At 48.6% G+C, this 21,990-nt stretch overlaps 1 protein-coding gene and 1 long non-coding RNA gene across 3 annotated transcripts; one reads left to right on the plus strand and one right to left on the minus strand.

The window, feature by feature from the left end:
* On the plus strand, positions 5,708-21,738 carry PRELP (proline and arginine rich end leucine rich repeat protein). Of its 2 annotated transcripts, XM_005656649.3 has the most exons (4): positions 5,708-5,889; positions 11,676-11,805; positions 14,046-15,030; positions 19,145-21,724. In XM_005656649.3, exons 3-4 carry the CDS (start codon positions 14,061-14,063, stop codon positions 19,318-19,320), a joined length of 1,146 nt encoding a protein of 381 aa, XP_005656706.1. In that variant the 5' UTR covers positions 5,708-5,889; positions 11,676-11,805; positions 14,046-14,060; the 3' UTR covers positions 19,321-21,724. The 2 variants fall into 2 exon arrangements, with proteins under 2 accessions (XP_005656706.1, XP_003130154.1); XM_003130106.4 differs by lacking the exon at positions 11,676-11,805 and having other exon boundaries at positions 5,712-5,889; positions 19,145-21,738.
* On the minus strand, positions 5,899-10,887 carry LOC106507842. The gene is made up of 3 exons (XR_001304135.2): positions 9,890-10,887; positions 7,984-8,026; positions 5,899-6,948 (listed from the first exon to the last, which is right to left on the minus strand). It is a non-coding gene; the product is annotated as an uncharacterized LOC106507842 (long non-coding RNA).

Raw genomic sequence — 21,990 nt, forward strand, 5'->3', positions numbered from 1 at the left:
ACGGCTTGGAACCAAGCAGCAGTTACTGTGCAGAGCAAATAAGCAGTGAGCCCTCGAGATGGGATTTCAACCTGGGTGGGAACTGTAGCTGTGATCCAACACATTGGAGAGCCAACCCCCGACTCCACCCCCCACCCCCCCATAATTTTCTGCCCCCTTCACCACGCTGCCCCCAGCCCCATCCTAGGAGTGGGCAACAACAGCCACCTGAGTAACTTGACTTCCACCACTTTCCCCAGCATTCACCTCATGTTGCCCTTGACACATCAAAAAGAGATAAATACCTCCTTTGGGGTGAAACATCAATTGGTGTCCCTAAAATTCCAGGAGGGAAAGCTCTTTCTGGAGGAGGCTAAGGTTCTGGCTGTATGAAGCTGTGAATCACAAAATGCTCTCCCAGCCAGTGCTTGCAGTGATTTTCTTGTTATCCTGGGAGTCCCCGAGGTCCTGGGAGTCCCCGAGGCAGGTTACTACCTTAGAGGCCCATATGTGTGAGAGAACCCCTCACCAGGCAGCTGAGAGCAGCAGGCCTAAAATTTTAACTGAGGTGTCCTGACCTCAGATCTCAGGCTCTCTTCACACTTGCTAGAAGAGAATTCAGACGTTACTTAGTACGATCTTGAATTTTCTTTTTTTTTTTTTCTTGTTTTTTCCTTTTAGGGCTGCAACTGTGACATATGGAAGTTTCCAGGGTAGGGGTCGAACCGAAGCTGCAGCTGCCAGCCTATGCCACAGCCACAGCAATGCCTGATCTGAACTGAGGCTGTGACCTACACCGCAGCTCACAGCAACACCGGATCCTTAACCCACTGAACAAGGTCAGGGATGGAACCTGCATCCTCACGGATACTAGTTAGGTTCGTTAACCACTGAAACACAACAGGAACTCCCCAACCTTGCATTTTCAAGTGACAAGCTGAGGACAGAACAGGAGAGGAATATTGCCAAGATCCTACAATATGGAAGAGGCAAAGCCAGGATTCAAAAACCAGCCCCCTGCCTTCCACTCTAGAGGTGGCTTGGTCCTCTGTCAGGGGATGTGAAAGGTAAGTTGGCTGAAATAGCCTGACACTGTCACTCTTAGTATAGCTCCTCGATTTGTCCCAACTCACTGCACTGCTCAGTTGCTGCCCCTAGACCAGTGGTTGTGACCCAGTCATCTTCAAAAACCAGCAGTGAGTAACTGAATGAGGTAGTCTATCTAGGCCCTCGACTCCAGAACAAGAAAGCATGGAAGGACAGTGACTGTGTTAAAATGGGAAGTAATTTCCCTGCCTAAAAGCTGCAAATTCAATTTTTAAAAATATCAATGTTTCAGGAGTTCCCATCATGGCACAGTGGAAATGAATCCAACTAGGAACCATGAGGTTGCAGGCTCCATCCCTGGCCTTGCTCAGTGGGTTAAGGATCCAGTTTTGCCGTGAGCTGTGGGGTAGGTTGTAGACGTGGCTCAGATCTGGCGTGGCTGTGGCTGTGGTGTAGGCCAGCAGCTGTGGCTCCAATTAGACCCCTAGCCAGGGAACCTCCATATGCTTTGTGTGCAGCCCTAAAAAAGCAAAAAATTAATTAACTAATTAAAAAATAAATGTTTCATAGTTCTCCTGTGGCTCAGAGAGTTAAAGATCCAGCATTGTCGTTCACTGCAGCACTATTTACACTAGACAAGACATGGAAACAACCTAAATGTCCATCGACTGAAAAGTGGATAAAGAAGATGTGGTACATAGACACAATGGAATATTTATCAGCCATTAAAAGGAACAAAATAACCACATTTTTAGCAACATGGATGGACCTAGAAATTACCATGCTAACTGAAGTCAGTCAGACAATGAGACACCAACATCAAATGCTTTCACTGACATGTGGAATCTGAGAAAAGGACGCAATGAACTTCTTTGCAGAACAGATACTGACTCACAGACTTTGAAAAACTTAGTTTCTAAATGAGACGGTTTGGGGGTGGGGAGATGAGCTGGGATTATGGGATGGAAATACTATAAAATTGGATTGTGATTATCACTGTACAACTATAGATGTAATAAATTCATTGAGAAATTAAAAAATTTCAAAAAAAAAAAAAGATCCAGCATTGTCACTGAAGTGGCTTGGGTCACTGCTATGGCACAGGTTCAATCCCTGACCTGGGAACTTCCACATGCCAAAGGTGTGGCCAAAAAAGCAAGCAAGACCAAAAACATGGGAAAAATCAATATTTCTCAATGTCTCTAATTATTAAAGAAATGCAAATCGAAACTAAAATGAGGTACCACCTCACACTGGTCAGAATGGCCATCGTTAATAAGTCTATAAACAATAAATGCTGGATAGGGTGTGGAGAAAAGAGATCCCTCTTACACCGATGGTGGGAATGTAAATTGGTACAACCACTATGGAAAACAGTATGGAGGTACCTCAGAAAACTAAATATGGAAATACCATATGACCCAGTAATCTCAGTCCTGGGTACATATCTAGACAAAACTACTATTCAAAAAGCTACATGCAGGGACTTCGCTTCATGGCTCAGCAGTTAACAAACCTGACTAAGATCCATGAGGACACAGGTTCAATCCCTGGCCTCATAGGATCCATGAGGATGCAGGTTTGATCCCTGGCCTCGCTCAGTGGGTTAAAGATCCGGCATTGCCGTGAGCCGTGGTGTAGGTCAAAGACTCGTCCGGATTCCACGTTGCTGTGGCTGTAGCATAAGCCAGCAGCTACAGCACCAATTGGACTCCTAGCCTGGGAACGTCTATATGCCAAGGGTGTAGCCCTAAAAAGCACAAAAAGGAAAAAGAAAAAAAGAAAAAAAGAAAGATGCATGCACCTGTATGTTCATAGTAGCACTATTTATGATACTCAAGACATGGAAACAACCTAAATTTCCATCAACATATGAATGAATTAAGAAGATATGGTAAGTATACACAATGGAATACTACACAGCCACAAAAAAAGAATGAAATAATGCCATTTGCAGCAACATAGATGCAACTAGAGATTCTCATACTAAGTGAAGTAAGTCAGAAAGAGAAAGACAAATACCATATGATATCACTTATATGTGGAATCAAAATGTGGCACAAATGAACCTATCTACAAAACAGAAACAGATTCACAGACATAAAGAACAGACTTGAGGTTGCCAAGTGGGAGGGGGAGGGGGAGGGAGTGGGGTGGACTAGGAGTTTGGGGTTAGGAGATGCCAACTCTTACATTTAGAATGGATAAGCAGTGAGGTTCTACTGTATAGCAAAGGGGACTATATCCACTTTCCTGGGGTAGACCATGATAGAAAATATTATTTTAAAAAATGTATGTATATGTATGCCTGAGTCACTTTGCTATAGAGCAGAAATTGTCACGGCATTGTAAATTAACTATACTTTTTATTTTTAATTTTTTCTTACAGTTGATTTACATTGTTCTGTCAAATATAATTTAAAAATACATCAATGTTTCAAAATATACCAGTGGGGTATATGACAGTGAGAGCCACAGATGGATCAAGATGGGTCATGAATTGGTAACTGTTGGAGCTGGGTATTAGGTACATGGGAGTTAGTAACACTATTCTGTATAAATGTGTGTATATTTAAATTTTTCCATAGTAAAAAGTTTATTAGTAGGCTATCTAAAAACACTATGTCCTCAAGTCATAGTAGTAGATCACCAATTAGTCAACTCTACTCTAGACATTTCTGAATATCCACCTGGTCGTCTCCACTCCTCCTTTCAATTCTCTCTGCATAGCCTCGGCCAGGGGGAAACTCTGGAGAGATGGAAGGACGCATCAGCTTAGAGTTGGTCATCATCGATGCCCAGGAACATAGACTCTGGGGATTCAGACAAACCCCACAGAAATGCATACAAATCATACTTCTGCACCCTGTCCAACCCCACCCACCCCCACCTTTGCTCATCCTCCCAGAACCTCATGGTATCTTGCTCACCTTTTATTTTTTTCTTTTTCTTTTTTTGCTTTTAAGGGCTGCAGGTGCAGTATATGGAAGTTCCCAGGCTAGAGGTCTAGTAGGAACTGCAGCTGCCAGCCTATAGCATACCACAGCCACTGCAACGCAAGATCCAAGCCACATCTGTGACCTACACCACAGCTCATGCAACACTGGATCCTTAACCAACTGAGCAGGGCCAGGGATGGAATTCAAGTCCTCATGGACACTAGTTGGGTTTGTTAGTGCTGAACCACAATGGGAACTCCTTGCTCACCTTACTTGAATGCTACTGACCACCTACCACACCAAGGGAAACAAGCAAAGCTAGGGTCTGATGTCCTCAGTCTGCAGAAGGGGACATGTACACTTTGGATGAAAAACTAAATGCATGAGTGAGTGTCCCAGCACACCCAGGGTCAATGACTATGGACAGCAGCTACACACTGTCCTCCAGCAAGACCTCACCAGCCGGTGTGGAAGGCACAAGATTTTGGGTGGAAGGGGGATGGGAAAAGAAGGTGCAGGTTTTATTTTTTCTTCCTTGTTTTTCAGTCTGATACCATTCATCATAATCCCCCTCCCAAAGCCTAACATCTTCCCAGGTTGTAAAATGCTTTCATATTTATATCATTTAATCTTCCCAACACTGTGAGGAAGGTATTATCCCCATTTTTTAGATGAGGAAATTGAGGCTCCACACGATCAAGTGACTCACTCGCCCAAGATCAACATAATTCATAAGAGGCAGAGCCCAGGACGGCTGATCCTAATTTTATTGTTCTTCCCTTTATTGCCAGATTGGGGAAGGGAGAAGGGAGTTCCCATCACTGGGCTCAGCAGCTCTCCAAGGACTGATGATAGAAAAAGTAAATCCCATTGAGTTTTTTAAGTAGTCAACTGAGGTCGCAGGAAGTTTTGATGGGCAGCTACTTAACACAGCTATAAGTGTGTTGTAGTTTTTGGTTGAGAGAACTGATAGAGGTAATGGTCTTACTTGAATGGGATGACATGGACAGGGGACCCTGGGATTCCCCCATATACTTTGTGTGATGACTATATGGCCCCCAAATCTCTCCTGAGTACAATATACATGGAGAAGCTGGCACTGTCCACATGGACAGTGACTTTAAGTCTTACAGCAAATTTTTACTCTCTTGCCTTTGCAGTATAATCCCAGGTCAGACTTTCCCTCTCTGGTTCTCAGAGCATCCCAAACCAAGGCTCAGTCCTGGGCTAGCTTGCACAGCAAGACTCCATTCCCTTAGCAACCTCTCAGAGAAGGCAACCTGGGGAAGAATTGTGTCTGCTTAAAGGAAACATCCCACACCCCTCACATCTGGGAATTGAACACGGGCAGTGAAGGGCATCAGAAGCAAGACAGTTGTTAGGAGGAGGAATGAAACAGTCTGGTGCTGGACCCAGCCATCCAGTCCTGGCCTGCACAGAAGTTGCTTTTCATTCCTTTTCCTCTGTTAATTTGGCTTGCTTTCCAAACATGGGTCAAACAATCTCCCTCCCAGAAGCAGCAGCAGAAGGAAATGTTATTAAAAACGAGTCCGTTAGTGGGCATGGTGTGTGGATGAAGTCTTTGGGAGTTTTGGCTGCTAAATAAAGACTTTATTGTTGTCATTCCTCCTTTCCCAAGCTCCCTCCCTCTCTTCTCTCCTCCCTCCCTCCTCCCCCCTCCCTCCGTCCTCCTCTCCCTCCTTACGATCTGGATCTGCCTGTCCCTCCCCCTAACCTAACCTCCCCACCCCAATAGGATCCAGTGGAAGAAAAGTCAGGCAAACTCGAGCACGAACACACCACAAGGAGATCAGAACTTCCAGCTGGCTCTCTGCTGCCACAGCTCCACCAAAGGGTGGGGGGAATCAGAGGGAGCCTTGCCGGACACTAAACCCAGAGCTGAGAGGAGAGGCAGGTGGTACAGGTAAGCCCAGTGGGAGATGGGGAGGAAGACTCCTGCCTCCAGCCAGTCTCCTGCTCCGTCCAACCTTGTTACTGATCTAGTCTCTATCTTTTCCTTCCTTCCTTCCACCCACCAAACGTCTCCCCTTTCAAAGGAACTCAAATTAATTCTTCCTCATTTGTTATTTCTTGTTATTGATCTAGTCTCTATCTTTTCCTTCCACCCACCAAACATCTCTCCTTTCAAAGGAACTCAAATTAATTCTTCCTCATTTCTTCTCCACCCTCTTTCTTCTCTTCATCATTCTCTATCCATGTCTTTGTTTTGCTGCAAAGTTAAACTTTCTTGGTACGGGTGTTGGTTGTAGGGCAGACAAACACCACACACAGCATTTCTACAAATCAGGTTCCCAGAGAAACCCTACTCTAGAACCCATTTCTCTGAACCTTTCACGTTTTGTCACACACCATCACAGGCATACACACGTGTCACACAGAGGCTACGCTTCCACTCCACATGCACACACACAAACTACACACACAGTACAAAGGCATCCTGTCCATTCACCTCCACTCTGGCTGCACAGGAGGTGCAGCGCTAGACCACATAGTGACCAGACACCAGGAGGGACACGCACACGCACACACAAACACACACACACACTGCCTCTTGTCTCTCACCCTCTCACACACCTCCCCAACTGTACAAGGAAAGGGAAAGTGCATTTTCCCACTGTGATGGTGGAGCCAAAAGAAATCATGTGTCCTGCGTCCAGCCTGAGCAGGAAGGGGATGAACGAGTGCAAAAGCTGGAAGGATGTCTTTGCTCTTTAGAACTTAATTAGGCAGGGGAGGGAAAAATAGCTTTCCCATCTGCACAGTGTCCTCCCTGTACCTCTGACTTTCTCAGTCTCACTGGTCCAAGCCACTTGTCTTTTGGAAAGAAAGAGAAGAAAGCAACCCCGCTCCCAAGCTTTGGAGGTCATAATTCTCAGCTCTGGGGGCAAAGCATTTCATTTTTATTGCAGGCATATTTCTTTTTAAAGCCACTTCAAAATCATCCCAGGTTGGCAAGAGGTCCCTGTGGGAGAGAAAAAGGGACAGTAGTTCCTTAATCAGTCAGGGAGGGGAAAAACTAAAGTGGGTAACTGAATGGAGCTTGTTTCCAAAGAGGGTGGACCTTTTCTACCCACCACCTCACTCCAGGAGAAAGAGCTGTCCCATGGCAGGCAGGGCATGGGCCAGATTAAGTTTTCTCAATACAGTTGATCTGGGGGCAGGGGTGGAGGAGAGGGGTGCGTACTAAAAACATAGACCCCTTGCTCCAGAACCACTGCATCGAGACCCAGGAATCTGTTGTTGTTTTAGGACTTGAGAGCATCTGAACCAGGGGCCCGAGGGAGTCCCATGTGGGACGGAAGAGCCCAGGACTTCTGGCAGTCTTATCTGGGCAGAAGGCCTATGTGGCATCCTGGACAAGGACTGTCTGATGGAGGAGCTCCAGAGTGCTCCAAACGGGCCACCCTCTTTTGCGGAGTAGAAGCAAGCACCTGAGGGAAAAGGGAAGCTCTCTTGTGAACATCCCACCTCCCTTCTCCAGGCAAGCATTGGCAGCCAGATAAAGGGAGAACATTCCAGAAAGAAAATTCCCTCAAAGTAGTTCCAAAGAGCTTATGTTTCCCCTTGCCTACTAATCTGCCTGCCCTGGGCCCCCATCCCTTCTGGATCCCCCCAAACAGCTGTCTGTTCTGGTGGCTCACACAGGGTAGAGGGGCAGCCCCATTTATGGGGCCCATGTGGGAGGCTGGAAGGGCCAAAAAGCCAGGTGCAAAGGGTTGGGAGGGGAAGTCATGAACCGCAGTGGGACACCATGGCCACCTGAGGAAATGAGACTGTACCATCCCTGGCCAACATCCTCTCACCTGCTGCAGGAAGGTCTAGTGTGGGGCTGGTGAGTTGGAGGAACAGAGTGAATGTTCCCCATTCCCCAAATGGCTGGGGACATCTATCTCTCTAATTCGTTGGTTCTGAGACCCAGGTGTCATATCACAGGCCCCGAAGGGGAAGAAGTTGCTCTGTGTGGAAGAGTTGGGGAAAATCCACGAGCTGTACCCACCTGCAAGGATCCTTGCCTTCCAGAGGGCTGCCCTCTGGCCAAGCTGAAAGGAAAGAGACTCTGTGATTTTTAAAATAATGTGAACTATAGCTTCTCATTCACTGAGCACTCATTTTTCACACATTTATGCATTTACTTCAAAATAAAATGGGTGTTAGGATGCCCATTTTACAGATGAGGAAGCTGAAGCTTGGTAGAAGTAAGAGATTTCCCAAGAGCACCCACCTAACAGCTAAAGAGTTGCAGGGTTGAGACCCAGGTCTACAAGCGCCCAAAGCACCAGAAGATTCTTACAAGCTTTCTTCAGAGGGTGGAGATGCTAGGGGATGGAAACAGAGAAAAGGATATGGTGAGGTGACAGCCTGTCGGCAAGCAAGAGACATCTCACCCTTGCTTCTTCCCCGGACCCTTGGAAAGGAAAACTTGCTCTTCTGGACTAGTGGCTTGAGGCCAAAAAAACATTCTGTTTACACTTGGCCTTGCGATAGACCCTGGAGAGACGGATGGTCCTTTCCTAAGAGTGTTATATTTATTTTTAGCACTTTTTGATCTGCAGCACATGTTCAAGTCACTTAACCCACTTATTTCTGAAAACAACTGGGTGAGGAAGAGAGGGATAGGGAAGATTTCATGACCCCCATTGTACAGATAAGGAATCAGAGGCTGAGAAGAGGGTCTCATCACTGGGTAGCAGTAGACGGGCCGAGACCCTGCGTGCCCTGCCTCATCTGAACCACGAGGCTCTCCCTGCCGCTGCCCCAATCAGGCTCAGCCTTATATTGATTTCACTCCCCAGGAAAGGGACAATTGCATCAATGATGTGTTGAATTTGTGACGCCTCCATTCAGCCCTTTCCTTACCCCAAGACCCCACCAGCCCCACTTGGAGGCCCTGGAAGAATCTCAGGCAGCCTGGGAGGACCTGCCTCACTATTCTGCTAACAAGAGAGAGAGACCACCTGATCTTCCTGGCTTCCAACCCCCTTCGGGGTTTCAGGAAGAGATCAAGGGAGGAGGATGGCTTTCAGAAGTCTGAGTTTAGACAGAAAGAGGGAACGAAAGAGGGTCATCACAAGGTCCAAGGGTGTGGCTCTATGGGAGGGGCAGCTCCATCCTCTGTGTGGGGTCACTGGTTGCATTAAGCCATGGAGGCTCAGGGTGACCAGCTAGATGGGAAATTTGACGAGAAAGAAGAACACCAAGAAGTAGTGTGGAGTCATCCTCTTCAACCCAGGGAAACACACCCAACCTCACTCCCAGCCCAACCCCAATCCCAGACTCTCCCCAAACTAAGCCAATTACCCTTAAATGTGCCCTAAGGACTTCGCACACCCGGCCCGTCCCTGAGGCTCATCATTGCAAGAGTCCCGGGTATCTGAACCTTAAATGAATGAATTGATGACCTAAACAGGGACCTGGCTATCTCACTTTAAAAATCAGTCTCTCTAGAGAATATGATCTTTTATACACGAACAATTGAATAAACAAAACCCTTGCCATTTGTAGAGATTTTATGCTCTACAGCATATGCCTTGATGTGTGTGATCTCATTGGATCCTCACATAGCTGAGGAGCCTGGGGCCTGGGAAGAAGTGTCAAAGCCAGGATCCAAGCCCAGATATCTAGTACTTGGAATCGAAATTTGAACTTAAAACTCTCTTAGGAAATGTTCTTAAATGAGAGAGTGAATTTGGGATTAGTCAAAGCAATTGCTTTTCCCCCAAGCATGAGCAGCTTTTTGAGAGCCGACTTAGGAGAACACAGGGCTGCAGGAGGCTGGTGTTTTAGCTGGGCCACGTGAGTTCATAGACCAAGCAGTGAGCACAGCCCAGCAGAAAGCTGAGAGGTGGAGAGGTATGCATGCAGAGGCACAAGAAATTTAAAAATCACACAAGCTTATAACCCACCTTAAGGGAGCTTATGACTGGACAGAAAGTTCTAGAAGACAGGAACATAAGACGGTGTGACTTCGGGCTTTGTGAGGAAGACCAGGGACCTCTTGTCTGTCATGATTCTGGTTGGGAGATTTAGACTCTGGGGGCTGCCCAGGCTCCAGCTGGAAGGGTGATTGCCCAATGAGAAAAGTCTTAGAAACGAGTGCAATTTCCTGAAAAAAGAAGCATGCAAGCATGCGCGCGCGTGCACACACACACACACACACACACACAGAACGGTTCAGCCTCAGGGCTAAGAAAAGGAGAATTGAACGGATCCAGTTTCTCCATAGAACAGGCCTGGGAGGCTCTCCTCGGGAACCTCCCCGCCTCAGCCCTGCCTGCTGCCCCCGCCCTGGGTTCTGAGAGGAGCCTGGCCGGCCCCCAGAGCTCTGGCGTGTAGAAGAGTCAGAGACTGGTGGGAAGAAAAGCTCCCCGAAAAGTCTGGTGCAGGAGATGGGAGTGAGGAAAGCCTGAGTTCACTGTGGGTGGAAGGAGACGGAGGCAGCCCTGACCTGTGACTTTGTCACCCCAGACAACAGGGCCACAGGCTGCCCAGGCCCAGAGCCACCAAGAAACGCCCCTGAGCAAGGGCCAGCTGCCTGAGTCATTCTGCCTTCCAGCGCAGGCTTCTGCTGGAAGCTCTGGACAAGTTTTGCTTGCTTCACTCAGGGCCGCATGGCACCTGGTGACAAAGGCAATGAAGGAAAAGGGTCCAGCCAGGCTGGGAAGCCTCTCGGGGCAGGGGAGAGATCTCTTGCTTATTGTCAGGTTTCTGGATGATGAGGAAATAAACAAAAGAAAGCCAAAAAATTCAAGGTCAAAAAAATTAGGGCTTTTAACAGTGTTTGTTTTTAGTATACTAATGCTTGAACTACTCCTTTAAAATCTACATGCAATATGGAGTTCCTATTGTGACGCAGCAGAAACGAACCCAACCAGTATCCCCGAGGATGTGGGTTCGATCCTGGGCCTGAACCAGTGGGTTAAGGATCTGATGTTGTCCTGAGCTGTGGTGTAGGTCGCAGATGTGGCCTGGATCTGGTGTGGCTGTGGCTGTGGCTGTGGCTTAGGCCCAGGCCCAAGGCTACAGCTCCAATTCGACCCCTAGCCTGGGAACCTCCATATGCCTCGGGTGAGGCCCTAGAAAGGAAAAAAATTTTAAAAAATAAAATAAAATTGATGTGCAATATGGCTGTGCTATTTTCAAGAAAATTACAGGACTCGTAACATGGTAATTCGTAGTTCACCCATTACGAGGGGTCTGGGGTCTGGCAATGAGACTCAAGTTTAGTTTTACAATGAATGCCTTCTCAGTCCTTTTGTTGTCTCCCCAAGACTAGGACATCCCCAGTGGAGGTAAAGCCAAGAATCTAACTGCGAGGTCCTTTGTGATGGGAAGCCCAGAGGGAATGGCACTCGGGGACCCCCTTGGAGAGGCATGCCTGGGAAGAGACCACCTTTGAGGAAGGTGGAGCAACAACAGAGGCTGCGAGGCGGTCTCCCCCTCCTCCCTCCTCATCTGTCTTCCTTCTTTCTTCCCCTCCTTCCTTCCCATGCTCAGTATACTCTCTAAGGACTCTCATGCACACAGGATAGGGGAGCATGCATCTGCTTGTGTGTAGGGTACCGAGACAGGAGTGTGGTGTGCAAAAGTGTGCAGACTGAGTGTCCAGAGGCTGTGTGGGAAGGTGTGAGGAGATGCCCTCTGTCCCTCGGGGTGAGCTCCACCCTCTCTCCTGTTTCTTGCCGTATTCAGCTCCTCCCAAGCACTTGACTGAGGACCAAGCAGCTGGTGAGGGGCCACTACGGTCTTCCTTTGAGCAAAGTCAGCAGGAAGCTGGCACTGGGTCACACAAGGCAAGAGTCTAGCTGGTGTGAGTTCCAAGGTAAGAGGGTGAGGTCTGGGATGCTGGGGACACACTCCAGCCCACTCTCTCTCTCAGGGACCTCCCCCAAGGAGCCTGCATCTCCAACACATCCCAGAGCCCAGGAGGGGGAGGGGCAGGCCACAGCTATGGTGAAGCAGGAGCTAAGGAGGCTGGCGGAAGCAACGTGGGAAGAGGGACCCTGGAGGGACACCAGAGGGCTGTCCCCGGGGATGATGGCCATGGGGAGGAGAGAGTGCAGGCAACCCCTTCCTGGGGCCGTCCAAGTCAGGCCAGGGGAGGAAGTCCATGGGAAATGCCACTTTCTGCCTGCAGCCCCGGGTCTGCTGCCATTTCCCCCAGCTTAATTCCACTCAACGCATAGCCTCATCAGGGTCATTAGGCCCATGGAAAGGGCAACCCTAAAACATCCTTCGGCAACTTATTCCACTATGTCTCTGAGGCTAGCAAGAAGTTCTTGATGTGAAATGGAAGTGGGTTTCCCACAGCTTTTTTTTTTTTTTATTGAGGTAGTGTTGTACAATATTATAGAAGTTATAGGAGTACAACATAGTGATTCACGATTTTTAATGGTTATACTCCATTTAAAGTTTGTTTTTTGTGGTTTTTTTAGGGCTGCACCCATGGCATATGGAGGTTCCCAGGCTAGGGATTGAATCGGAGCTGCAGCTGTCGGCCGATACCACAGCCACAGCAATGTGGGATCCAAGCTGCATCTGTGACCTACACCACAGCTGACAGCAACGCCAGATTCTTAACTCACTGATCAAGGCCAGGGATCGAACCTGCATCCTCATGGATCCTAGTCGAGTTCATTAACCACTGAGCCACAAAGGGAACTCCTCCATTTAAAGCATTATGAAATACTGGCTATTTTCCCTGTGTATATATATCCTTAAATATGTGCTTATTTTATTTTTTTTAATTTATCATTATATGGTTTTTTGGTTTTTTTGTTTTGTTTTGTTTTTTCAGGGCTGCACCAGTGGCATATGGAGGTTCCCAGGCTAGGGGTCGAATCAGAGCTGCCGCTGCCAGCCTACACCACAGCCACAGTGATGTGGGATCTGAGCCACATCTTCGACCTACACCACAGCTCACGGCAATGCCAGATCCTCAACCCACTGAGCAAGGTCAGGGATCGAACCTGCATCCTCATGAATGTTAGTCAGATTCGTTTCCACTGAACCACAACAGGAACTCCTATACATGCTTATTTTAAACATAATAGTTCGGACCCCTATATTACTCTCCCTGCTTCCCTCACCTCACTGGAACCGCTAGTTTGTTCTCTACACCTGTGGGTCTACTTTTTTCTTATATTCACTGGTTTGTTGTAGTCCCCACAGCTTTCGGCTTCTTCCTTGTTTATTTCCCCAGGAACCTCCACATCTGGGAAGAAATTCTTGGTCTGTCTCCTGCTGGCAAAGACCAGCATTCTCCAGAGCGGGAGCGCCGGGGGTGAGGGGCCAGCAGGGGCAGACACAAGGGATCTGCAGCACTTTCTTCTTTTCCTTCTTTTCCAAGATCTCTTTGAGCCCACGAGACCTGGGCTTTGTCCTGCATCTGCTGTTCAATAGACTCCTGGCCTTGGCAAGCCACTTCTTTCCTCCAGTTCCCAAGTTTTATAAATAGCAGAGTCTGGACTTGATTGGTGGATTTCAAAACAGTTTTAGCAATGCGACTTTTTCTTTTCTAATGAATGCTTTGGCTGAAGTTCAGTACATATAACAGATTCAAGAAAACACAGAGCTGCTCGGGTTGGCAGGGGAGTGGGTGGGGGGTACCCCAGAGCCATCCCCTTGGTCTCCCTCCATCAGGGGGACTCCACAGAAATGGAAGCAGAGTTTGAAAACCACTGAGTTATGGGATCTCTAAGGAAGCTTCTAGAGGTAAAACCCCAGGACTCTATGGCCACTTATAAGGGGAGGAATGATTTTCTCATGCTGCAACGGGGAGACAGAGGGCTAAAGAGGTTAAGGATCTTCTCCAGGAAAGCCCAGGACTCCTGATTCACAGCCCAGTGTGCTTTCTGCCAGGCAGGCTCAACCCATTCAGTGGCCTGGCCTCTGGGCAAGGGATCCAGACCTCAAGCCCTTGTTACTTTGTCACCTGCAAACAAGGAGATGCTTCCACAGATCCCTCCCACAACTGCCTCTGGAGCCCGTCTAGCTGCAAAGACCCATCCTCTCATTACTGAGGCCCAGCAGGCTGATGATTTCCTGGGTTCCTCCCTACAGGTGCGTCCCTGGATCATGAGGTCATCCCTCTGCTGGCTCCTCCCACTTCTCCTCATCTTGGCCTCAGCGGCCCAAGGCCAGCCAACAAGACGACCAAGACCCAGACCAAGGCCCCGGCCAAGACCCAGACCCAGGCCGACACCCAGCTTTCCTGATCCCCATGAGCCATCAGAGCCTACAGACCTGCCTCCTCCCCTCCCACCGGGCCCGCCATCTGTCTTTCCTGACTGTCCCCGGGAGTGCTACTGCCCCTCTGATTTCCCATCTGCCCTCTACTGTGACAGCCGCAACCTTCGAAAGGTCCCTGTCATCCCGTCCCGCATCCATTACCTCTATCTCCAGAACAACTTCATAACCGAGCTTCCGGTGGAGTCCTTCAAGAATGCCACAGGCCTGAGGTGGATCAACCTGGACAACAACCGCATTCGCAAGGTGGACCAGAGGGTGTTGGAGAAACTGCCCAGCCTGGTGTTCCTCTACATGGAAAAGAACCAGCTCGAAGAGGTGCCCTCAGCCCTGCCCCGGAACCTGGAGCAGCTCAGGCTGAGCCAGAACCAGATCTCCAGAATCCCGCCCGGCGTCTTCAGCAAGCTGGAGAACCTGCTGCTCTTAGATCTCCAGCACAATAAGCTGAGCGACGGCGTCTTCAAACCCGACACCTTCCAGGGCCTTAAGAACCTCATGCAGCTCAACCTGGCCCACAACATCTTAAGAAAGATGCCGCCCAAGGTCCCCACGGCCATTCACCAGCTCTACCTGGACAGCAACAAGATCGAGACCATCCCCAATGGATACTTCAAGGGTTTCCCCAACCTGGCCTTCATTCGCCTCAACTACAACAAGCTTTCAGACAGGGGACTCCCCAAGAACTCCTTTAATATCTCCAACCTGCTCGTGCTCCACCTGTCACACAACAAGATCAGCAACGTGCCTGCCATCAACAACAAGCTGGAGCACCTGTACCTCAACAACAACAGCATCGAGAGTGAGTGGGGGGGTTCGGGGGGGCCAGGGAGGAGGGATTGGGGCCGCTTATGCCTCCACAGGAGCCTCATGGTTGGACATGCAATAAGTACCCTGTTTGGCACTGGCCTCCAAATCCTGGTCTTAGTGCTTACTCTGTGTGACCTTGAAGATATTTGACCTCTCCGGGAAGTTTCCACATCTGCAAAATAAGAATGGCAGTAATGCCCTCTGTCACAAAGTTGATATGAAGAGTTAATAGTTTAATATGGATCAAGTGCCCGAACACCATGCTTTGAGGGTAATAGCTTTTCTTCCTCCACCCCTTCTCATCAACCCCAGTGTCTTTGCCCTCCAGATATACAGGTAAGATAGACAAGGAATAGAGTCCCGAACATTATCCTAAAAACAGAACAGTGGCATTTAAATGCCCACTCTGAAATGTCCTGGGCCTATCCAACGCAAAAGCTGGCAGCTGTGAAAAAGGGGCTTCTTCCCAACCCTGAGCCTCACTTTTTTAAAGAGTCTGTAAAAAGTACACACAGAGAGGCAACTATATACTCAGGGTATACAACTGATAAAAGTATGGCAGTCAGGAGACCATGGCAGGTCCATAAGCAGGCATTTTCTCAATCTACCTGGAAGGCTGAAAGATTTAGTCAGAATTTGCCTAAGCTACATGTACAGGCTTGAGGTAAAAAGTGCAAGCCAGAAAAGAGGTTGGAAGTCGTAGTTTTGCTTCAGTCAAAATGTCAATTCTGGGAAGTTCCCTTGTGATGTAGCGGGTTAAGGATCCGGCATTACCACCTCAGCTGTGGCACAGGCCACAACTATGGCACATGTTTGATCCCCGGCCCAGGAACTTCGATATGCTGCAGGTGCAGCCAAAAAAAACCAAAACAAAACAAAATAAAATGCCAGCTCCGAGTAAAGCATTGGCAGAAGAGTTTAAAAACAAAAGAAATTTTTTTTTTGAAATAATGCCATTTATTTTGTTTTTGTTTTTGTTGTTCGTTTAGGGCCACACCCAAGGCATATGGAGGTTGAATCGGAGCTACAGCTGCCAGCCTACACCACAGCCACAGCAATGCCAGATCCTTAACCCACTGAGTGAGGCCAAGGATCGAACCTGCGTCCTCATGGATGCTAGTCAGATTCGTTTTCACTGAGCCATGATGGGAACTCCCAAAAGAGAATCTTATCTGGTCCTTGGACAAAACCAGGCTACATCCACACAAGGAATGCAGCAGATGTAGGGATGAAGGAGACTAAGGGGAAGGAGAAGCACTCCTAAAATAATATTAGAAATCCATAGTTTTCGAGCCAAAGGATCGGAGGAAGATTTTTTTTTTCTTTTTAGAGCTGTACCCACAGCATATGGAATTTTCCAGGCTAGGAGTCAAATTGGAGCTACAGCTGCAGGCCACAATCACAGCCACAGCAACATGGGATCCAAGCTGCGTCTGTGACCTGCACCACAGCTCACCGCAATGCCAGATCAGAGGGAGATTTTTGAACTTCTGTAATCTTGAAACAAATGGATAGGAAAACAGGCTTGTTCACTCATCTGAGATAATGGCACGAAGGTAGGGGAAGGCTTTTTTTTTTTTTAATCTTACAACAAACAAGTTCTGGAAAAGGGAAAACTGTCTAATTTTTACCCTGCGGGTGGCAAACTGATAGAACACATTACCCCCAGGAAGCTGTATAGGCCCAAAATCTAGAGAGAAAGGAAACTTTGGTTAATAAATAGCTCCACTAGATTGTGGAAGACCAGGCTACAGGGGGGTTATCCAGGCTTCTGAGGTTGGGGACAGAAAGATCATATGCCCCTCTCACCATTTCACAGATTTGAGCATCAGGTAGGTAAAGCCCAAAGTCACAAAGGTCACAGGAAGAAAGACCATCTATGTCAGGGCTCTTTCTGCTACTCTAATGTTGAAGAGAGGAGAAAGGGGAGAACAAAGGCAAACGAGGAGGAAGAGGAAATAAAGAGGAGCAACCACAGGGAGTTCCCATTGCGGCTCAGCGGGTTAAGAACATATCTAGTATCCATGAGGATGCAGGTTCAACCCCTGGCCTTGCTCAGTGGGTTAAAGGGTCCAGCATTCCTGCTGGTATAGGCCGGCAGCTACAGCACTGATTTGACTCCCAGTCTGGGAACTGACATATGCCACTAAAAAGGTTCAGCCCTTGGAGTTCCCGTCTTGGTGTAGTAGAACAAATCCTACTAGGAATCTTGAGGTTTCAGGTTCAATCCCTGGCCTGCTCAGTGGGTTAAGAATCCGGTGTTGCCGTGAGCTGTGGTGTAGGTCGCAGACTCGGCTTGGATCCTGCATTGCTGTGGCTGTGGTGTAGGCCAGCAGTAACAGCTCCAGTTAGACCCCTAGCCTGGGAAGCTCCATATGCTGCGAGTGTGGCCCTAAAAAGACAAAAAAGACCAAAAAAAAAAAATTTTCAGCCCTAAAAAGCGGGGAAAAAAAAAAGGGGGGGGGGAGAAGAAGAGCAACCACAACAATCCACAGACGATAAAGGAAGCAAAGCTTAGGGAGAATAGAAAGCTTTATCAGAAAATGACATAACCTCATGTCATCTAGTAAGAGGTGAAGAAGAGGGAGTTCCCGTCGTGGCGCAGTGGTTAATGAATCCGACTAGGAACCATGAGGTTGCGGGTTCGGTCCCTGCCCTTGCTCAGTGGGTTAATGATCCAGCATTGCCGTGAGCTGTGGTGTAGGTTGCAGACGCGGCTCGGATCCTGCGTTGCTGTGGCTCTGGCGTAGGCCGGTGGCTACAGCTCCAATTCAACCCCTTGCCTGGGAACCTCCATATGCCGCGGGAGCGGCCCAAGAAATAGCAACAACAACAACAACAACAAAAAAAAAAAAAAAAAAAAAAAAAAAAAAAAGAGGTGAAGAAGAAAATGGAAACTCATTTTCCATTTGAAAGCCGACCACCATTTGGCCATAACTTGCCTTTCCAGCTCACTTTCCCCAGAATCAGTAATCACTTCAGAATCAATAGGTCCATCATGTTCTAGGGCCACATGCCATCCCCAAGCCCCCTTTCCTCTTTCTGTCATCCCTATTTCAGCTAAAGTAAACATCTTCCTCCCATCCTTGGCTCTCACATCCTATCCATAGGAAAACCTCCAGAGGAATTCTCCCATCCACCTGCTGGCTTCAGATCTTGCCTCCCCCTCCTCGTTTCTCCACACCGTGGCCAGATTCATCTTCCTACAGCATAAACCTGATCATAGACAGGATCCTTTCAGATTTAGCGCTCCATTCAGGATGCTATGGTTCATATACCCTACCATACTCTCCTAGCAGCAGTCCTGCCAAATGCCATTCCTCAGACTGGAAATCAAAGCTCCCATCCTGAATGAAATATTTGAAAGCCTACCATAATCGGTGGCCTCAACTTATGGCCACTGATTTTTCTTGTACATTACATTGTGCTATTTACTGTTCTTACACTCTGCCAGGAGCTTTTTGGGCTCCACAACATCATTCAAATAGGCCACACCATCAGAACACCATCTCTAGGTCTCTACCTGTTGTAATCCTATCTTTGATGGTTCAGCTCAAAGTTTACTTCCTCCAATATTCTTTACTTATTTATTTTGTCTTTTTTGAGAGCTGCACCACAGCATATGGAAGTTCTCAGGCGAGGAACAGCTCAAATCAGAGCTGTAGCCACCAGCCTATGCCACAGCTACAGCAACGCCAGATCTGAGCCACCTCTATGACCTACATCACAACTCGCAGCAGCAACACTGGATCCTTAACCCACTGAGCAGGGCCAGGGATTGAACCCACATCCTCATGGATACTAGTTGGGTTTGTTACCATTGAGCTATAACGGGAACTCCATAACTCTTTAGAGTGAGTTTCCAACAACAATCGTTGATCAGTTCCAACTTAATTCACTTTACAAATGGATAAACAGAATCTGGAGGTTAGGGTTGACTCATTCAAGGTCACAGGTTCCCAAAGTCAGCAGGTTCCAGAGAAGAGAATTAAGAGTCCTTAACCTCGTCCACCCTCTTCTCCCTCCTTGTCTTTGCCTCCAGCCCTGTCTGGCCTGACCCCTCCATACACACACCCCTGCTGACTTCTCCCCTCCTTTCTCCATAGAAATCAATGGGACCCAGATTTGCCCCACCGATCTAGTCGCCTTCCACGACTTCTCCTCGGATCTGGAGAACGTGCCACACCTCCGCTACCTGCGGCTGGATGGGAACTACCTGAAGCCGCCCATCCCACTGGACCTCATGATGTGCTTCCGCCTGCTGCAGTCCGTGGTCATCTAGGCCTTCCTCTGCCCCTGGAGCCCCTGTGACCACACTTGACCCAGGAGCCCATGCCCACCATTTGTTTTCTCTGTCTCCTATACTTGCTCCCACCTTTGCCTTTCTTATCCCACCTTCCTGAGGCAGGGACAGGCCACATACTCTGCTGCCCCTGCAGCTTCTAGAGCAAGACGTCTAAAGGCCGTATTTGGTCCACGCAGCTCAAAGACACACACCACACACCCAAACTCCGGGCCCCAGAAGCAACGCTATGTGTCTAGAGATTTTTATCTTCTCTTCTCCCTCCTCCTCCCCTCAGCCTTCCTGGGTAAGTCTGGGCCATGGACTGACATCTGGATCTTGGTCTTGGCCAGAGCAAGCAGAAGATGGTCAGGGGCAGCCCCGAAGTGGGGTTTGGAAAGTTCTGCTGGAAAATGCTCCATCTTCCAATAGTGCTGCTTCACTGCCCCATTCACTGGCACCAGACATCACACTGGCTCTCTGTCCACCTCTGTTCCCCAGAAAGGAAGGGCAAGGGAATGGCTGAGGGAGGGTGGAGGGTCAGAGATTTGCACAAGGGCCTGCGTCAGCTGTCTCATCATAGGGACCAGATGGAGCCCTCCTCCTCAGCACACAGCTTCCTGGCTGGGACGCTCTACTCCAAGAGTAAGAGCAGGGAGTCACAGTCAAGGAGAAGAATGGCTCAGAAAACTAGGAATCAGTCAATGGAGCCCTTAGGGGTGCAGATGGGTCCTACAGCCCCCTTGGCCACTCTGGACAAGGGGCCCAATGCCCTGGGGAACACAGTCTCCACAGTGGAGGGTATGGAGCCTTCAACCCCGACCTGCCATCTGTTCTCTATCAGTGGGAATGGCCCGGTCCTTTCCATTCCCCAGAAAAATTCCTGAGAAACTGCTCAAGAAGGGGCAGAGCGCCTGGAAATCTCCCAGAAGCCTCTTCCACTTGTGCAGATTAGCCTCGCCTCCTAAGACAAGACACAGCAGTGACACCTGGTGGCTGGTGCTGGTCATGTCTCCCCCCACCCCCCCACCCCCACCCCCGCCACCCATGCTCCTTCTCTTCTCTCTCTGGGATGATTTTCCAAGGTCAAGGAGTTGGCCTTGGGTTCCAACTTGACGAGCCATGGGCAACATATGTGGTCACTCTCTCCTTTGGGATCTAAAGGGCACAAAGGTATGGAGGCCCCCAGTTGGAGGGCCTGAGCCCCATCTTGAATCAGCACAAGTAGGAACCTTGAGGAACCCAGGTGAGGATATGATTTGTTCCCATTTGCTGCCTGACCTGCAGCCCTTTCTGCGCTCAGCTTCCAATGGTAAACCAAGGAGGTGGATCAAGTGCCCTTCCAAGGACACTTTCGTGCTCATGTTCCTGCATGCAGCTCCATCTTTCAGACCATGCTCTATGCAGGACAAGCCCGAAATAGCATCCCTCTCTCCTGCAATAATTTATTCCCTATATGGACCGTCCTTCCCTCAAAGTACCCATCCTCCCTGCCTGGCCCAGATAAGCAGGGTGACAGGCCTCCAAGGGGAGCCTGGGCGCCACAAGGCTGACTCGCCTTCACCTTCCCCTTAACTTCCCCTAGGGCATGCTGCCCCTCTACAGTCCCTTCAGTGTATGTTGGGGGTGGGGGGGAGGAATAGTCTAGAAATAAGTAGGACACAGTGCCTACTCTCAAGTTTGGTTGAGCCAAGTTCCAGAGAGTTTTAAGAAATTGGATTAAGCTGGGTCCCAAGGTCAAGAAATTCCCACTATACTCTTTTTTCTTTTCACTCTTCTCTGCTAATTTACAGAAAATGGGGCCCATTTCATCTCCTTCCCCCATGTTCCCATACAACTGGTTCGTTCTTCCTAGCTGCAGCTGGTTTCTCCAAGGCTCCTGCTTAAAGTCAATATATTATTGTGGCTGTAAGCAATCTGGTGCTATGGCCTGGATAAGCCCCCCCTTCTGCACCTTATTTCTTCCTTGCGCCCTCAGCCCTTCTGGGCAGCACAACTCCCAGGGCTCCCTGGGCGGGGAGGGATCATGCCCCTGCTTCTGCAAACCTGAACTGTTTTGTTTTGGCAGCATTACATTCATCATCATCCCATTGCCCCATCTGGAAGATGCCTGCTTCCTCCCCTGCTGCCTGCAGCTGTAAACCAGAGGATATTAAACTAGTTTTACACACACACACACACACACACACACACATATTTGTGGTCATTTCCCTTGGGATTAAGGAAGCCCCCTCCTCCCCACACACAAATTCATTCCCTCAGTGCTGCTGGCATATGCATACACAGATGTGTAAGTAGGTGTGCATGTGTACTCTGTACATATAGCTATTCTTTCCTGAAGACCATGCTAACTTTATGAAACTACTTTCACATTCCAATGTGCTTCACAGCAGAGGAAATAAAGTGATATGAAAAATACCCTGCTTGAACTTGACAATGTGAACAGGTGAGAATCATACCTTAAAGTCATCTCACCACGCTTCTCCCCCGACCTCCCACTTTTATTTGGTCTGAGAAGACTGGTGAAGAAAGGATCCTATTCATTTTTTTTCTTCGGCTGCCCCACGCCATATGGAGTTCCTGGGCCAGGGATCAGATCCAATCCGCAGCTTATACCGCAGCTGTGGCAACATCAGATCCTTAACCCCACAGCGATCAAACCTGCATCCC

The sequence above is a fragment of the Sus scrofa genome, chromosome 9, assembly GCF_000003025.6.
Source record: "Sus scrofa isolate TJ Tabasco breed Duroc chromosome 9, Sscrofa11.1, whole genome shotgun sequence".
Taxonomy (NCBI): Eukaryota; Metazoa; Chordata; class Mammalia; order Artiodactyla; family Suidae; genus Sus; species Sus scrofa.

What these genes read in the sequence shown, in the direction of transcription:
- PRELP (XM_005656649.3), top strand. Translation starts at nt 14,061, where the DNA reads ATGAGGTCATCCCTCTGCTGGCTCCTCCCACTTCTCCTCATCTTGGCC. An exon ending in CAACAACAACAGCATCGAGA is followed by an intron (nt 15,031 to 19,144) that starts GTGAGTGGGGGG and finishes CTTTCTCCATAG; the next exon opens with AAATCAATGGGACCCAGATT.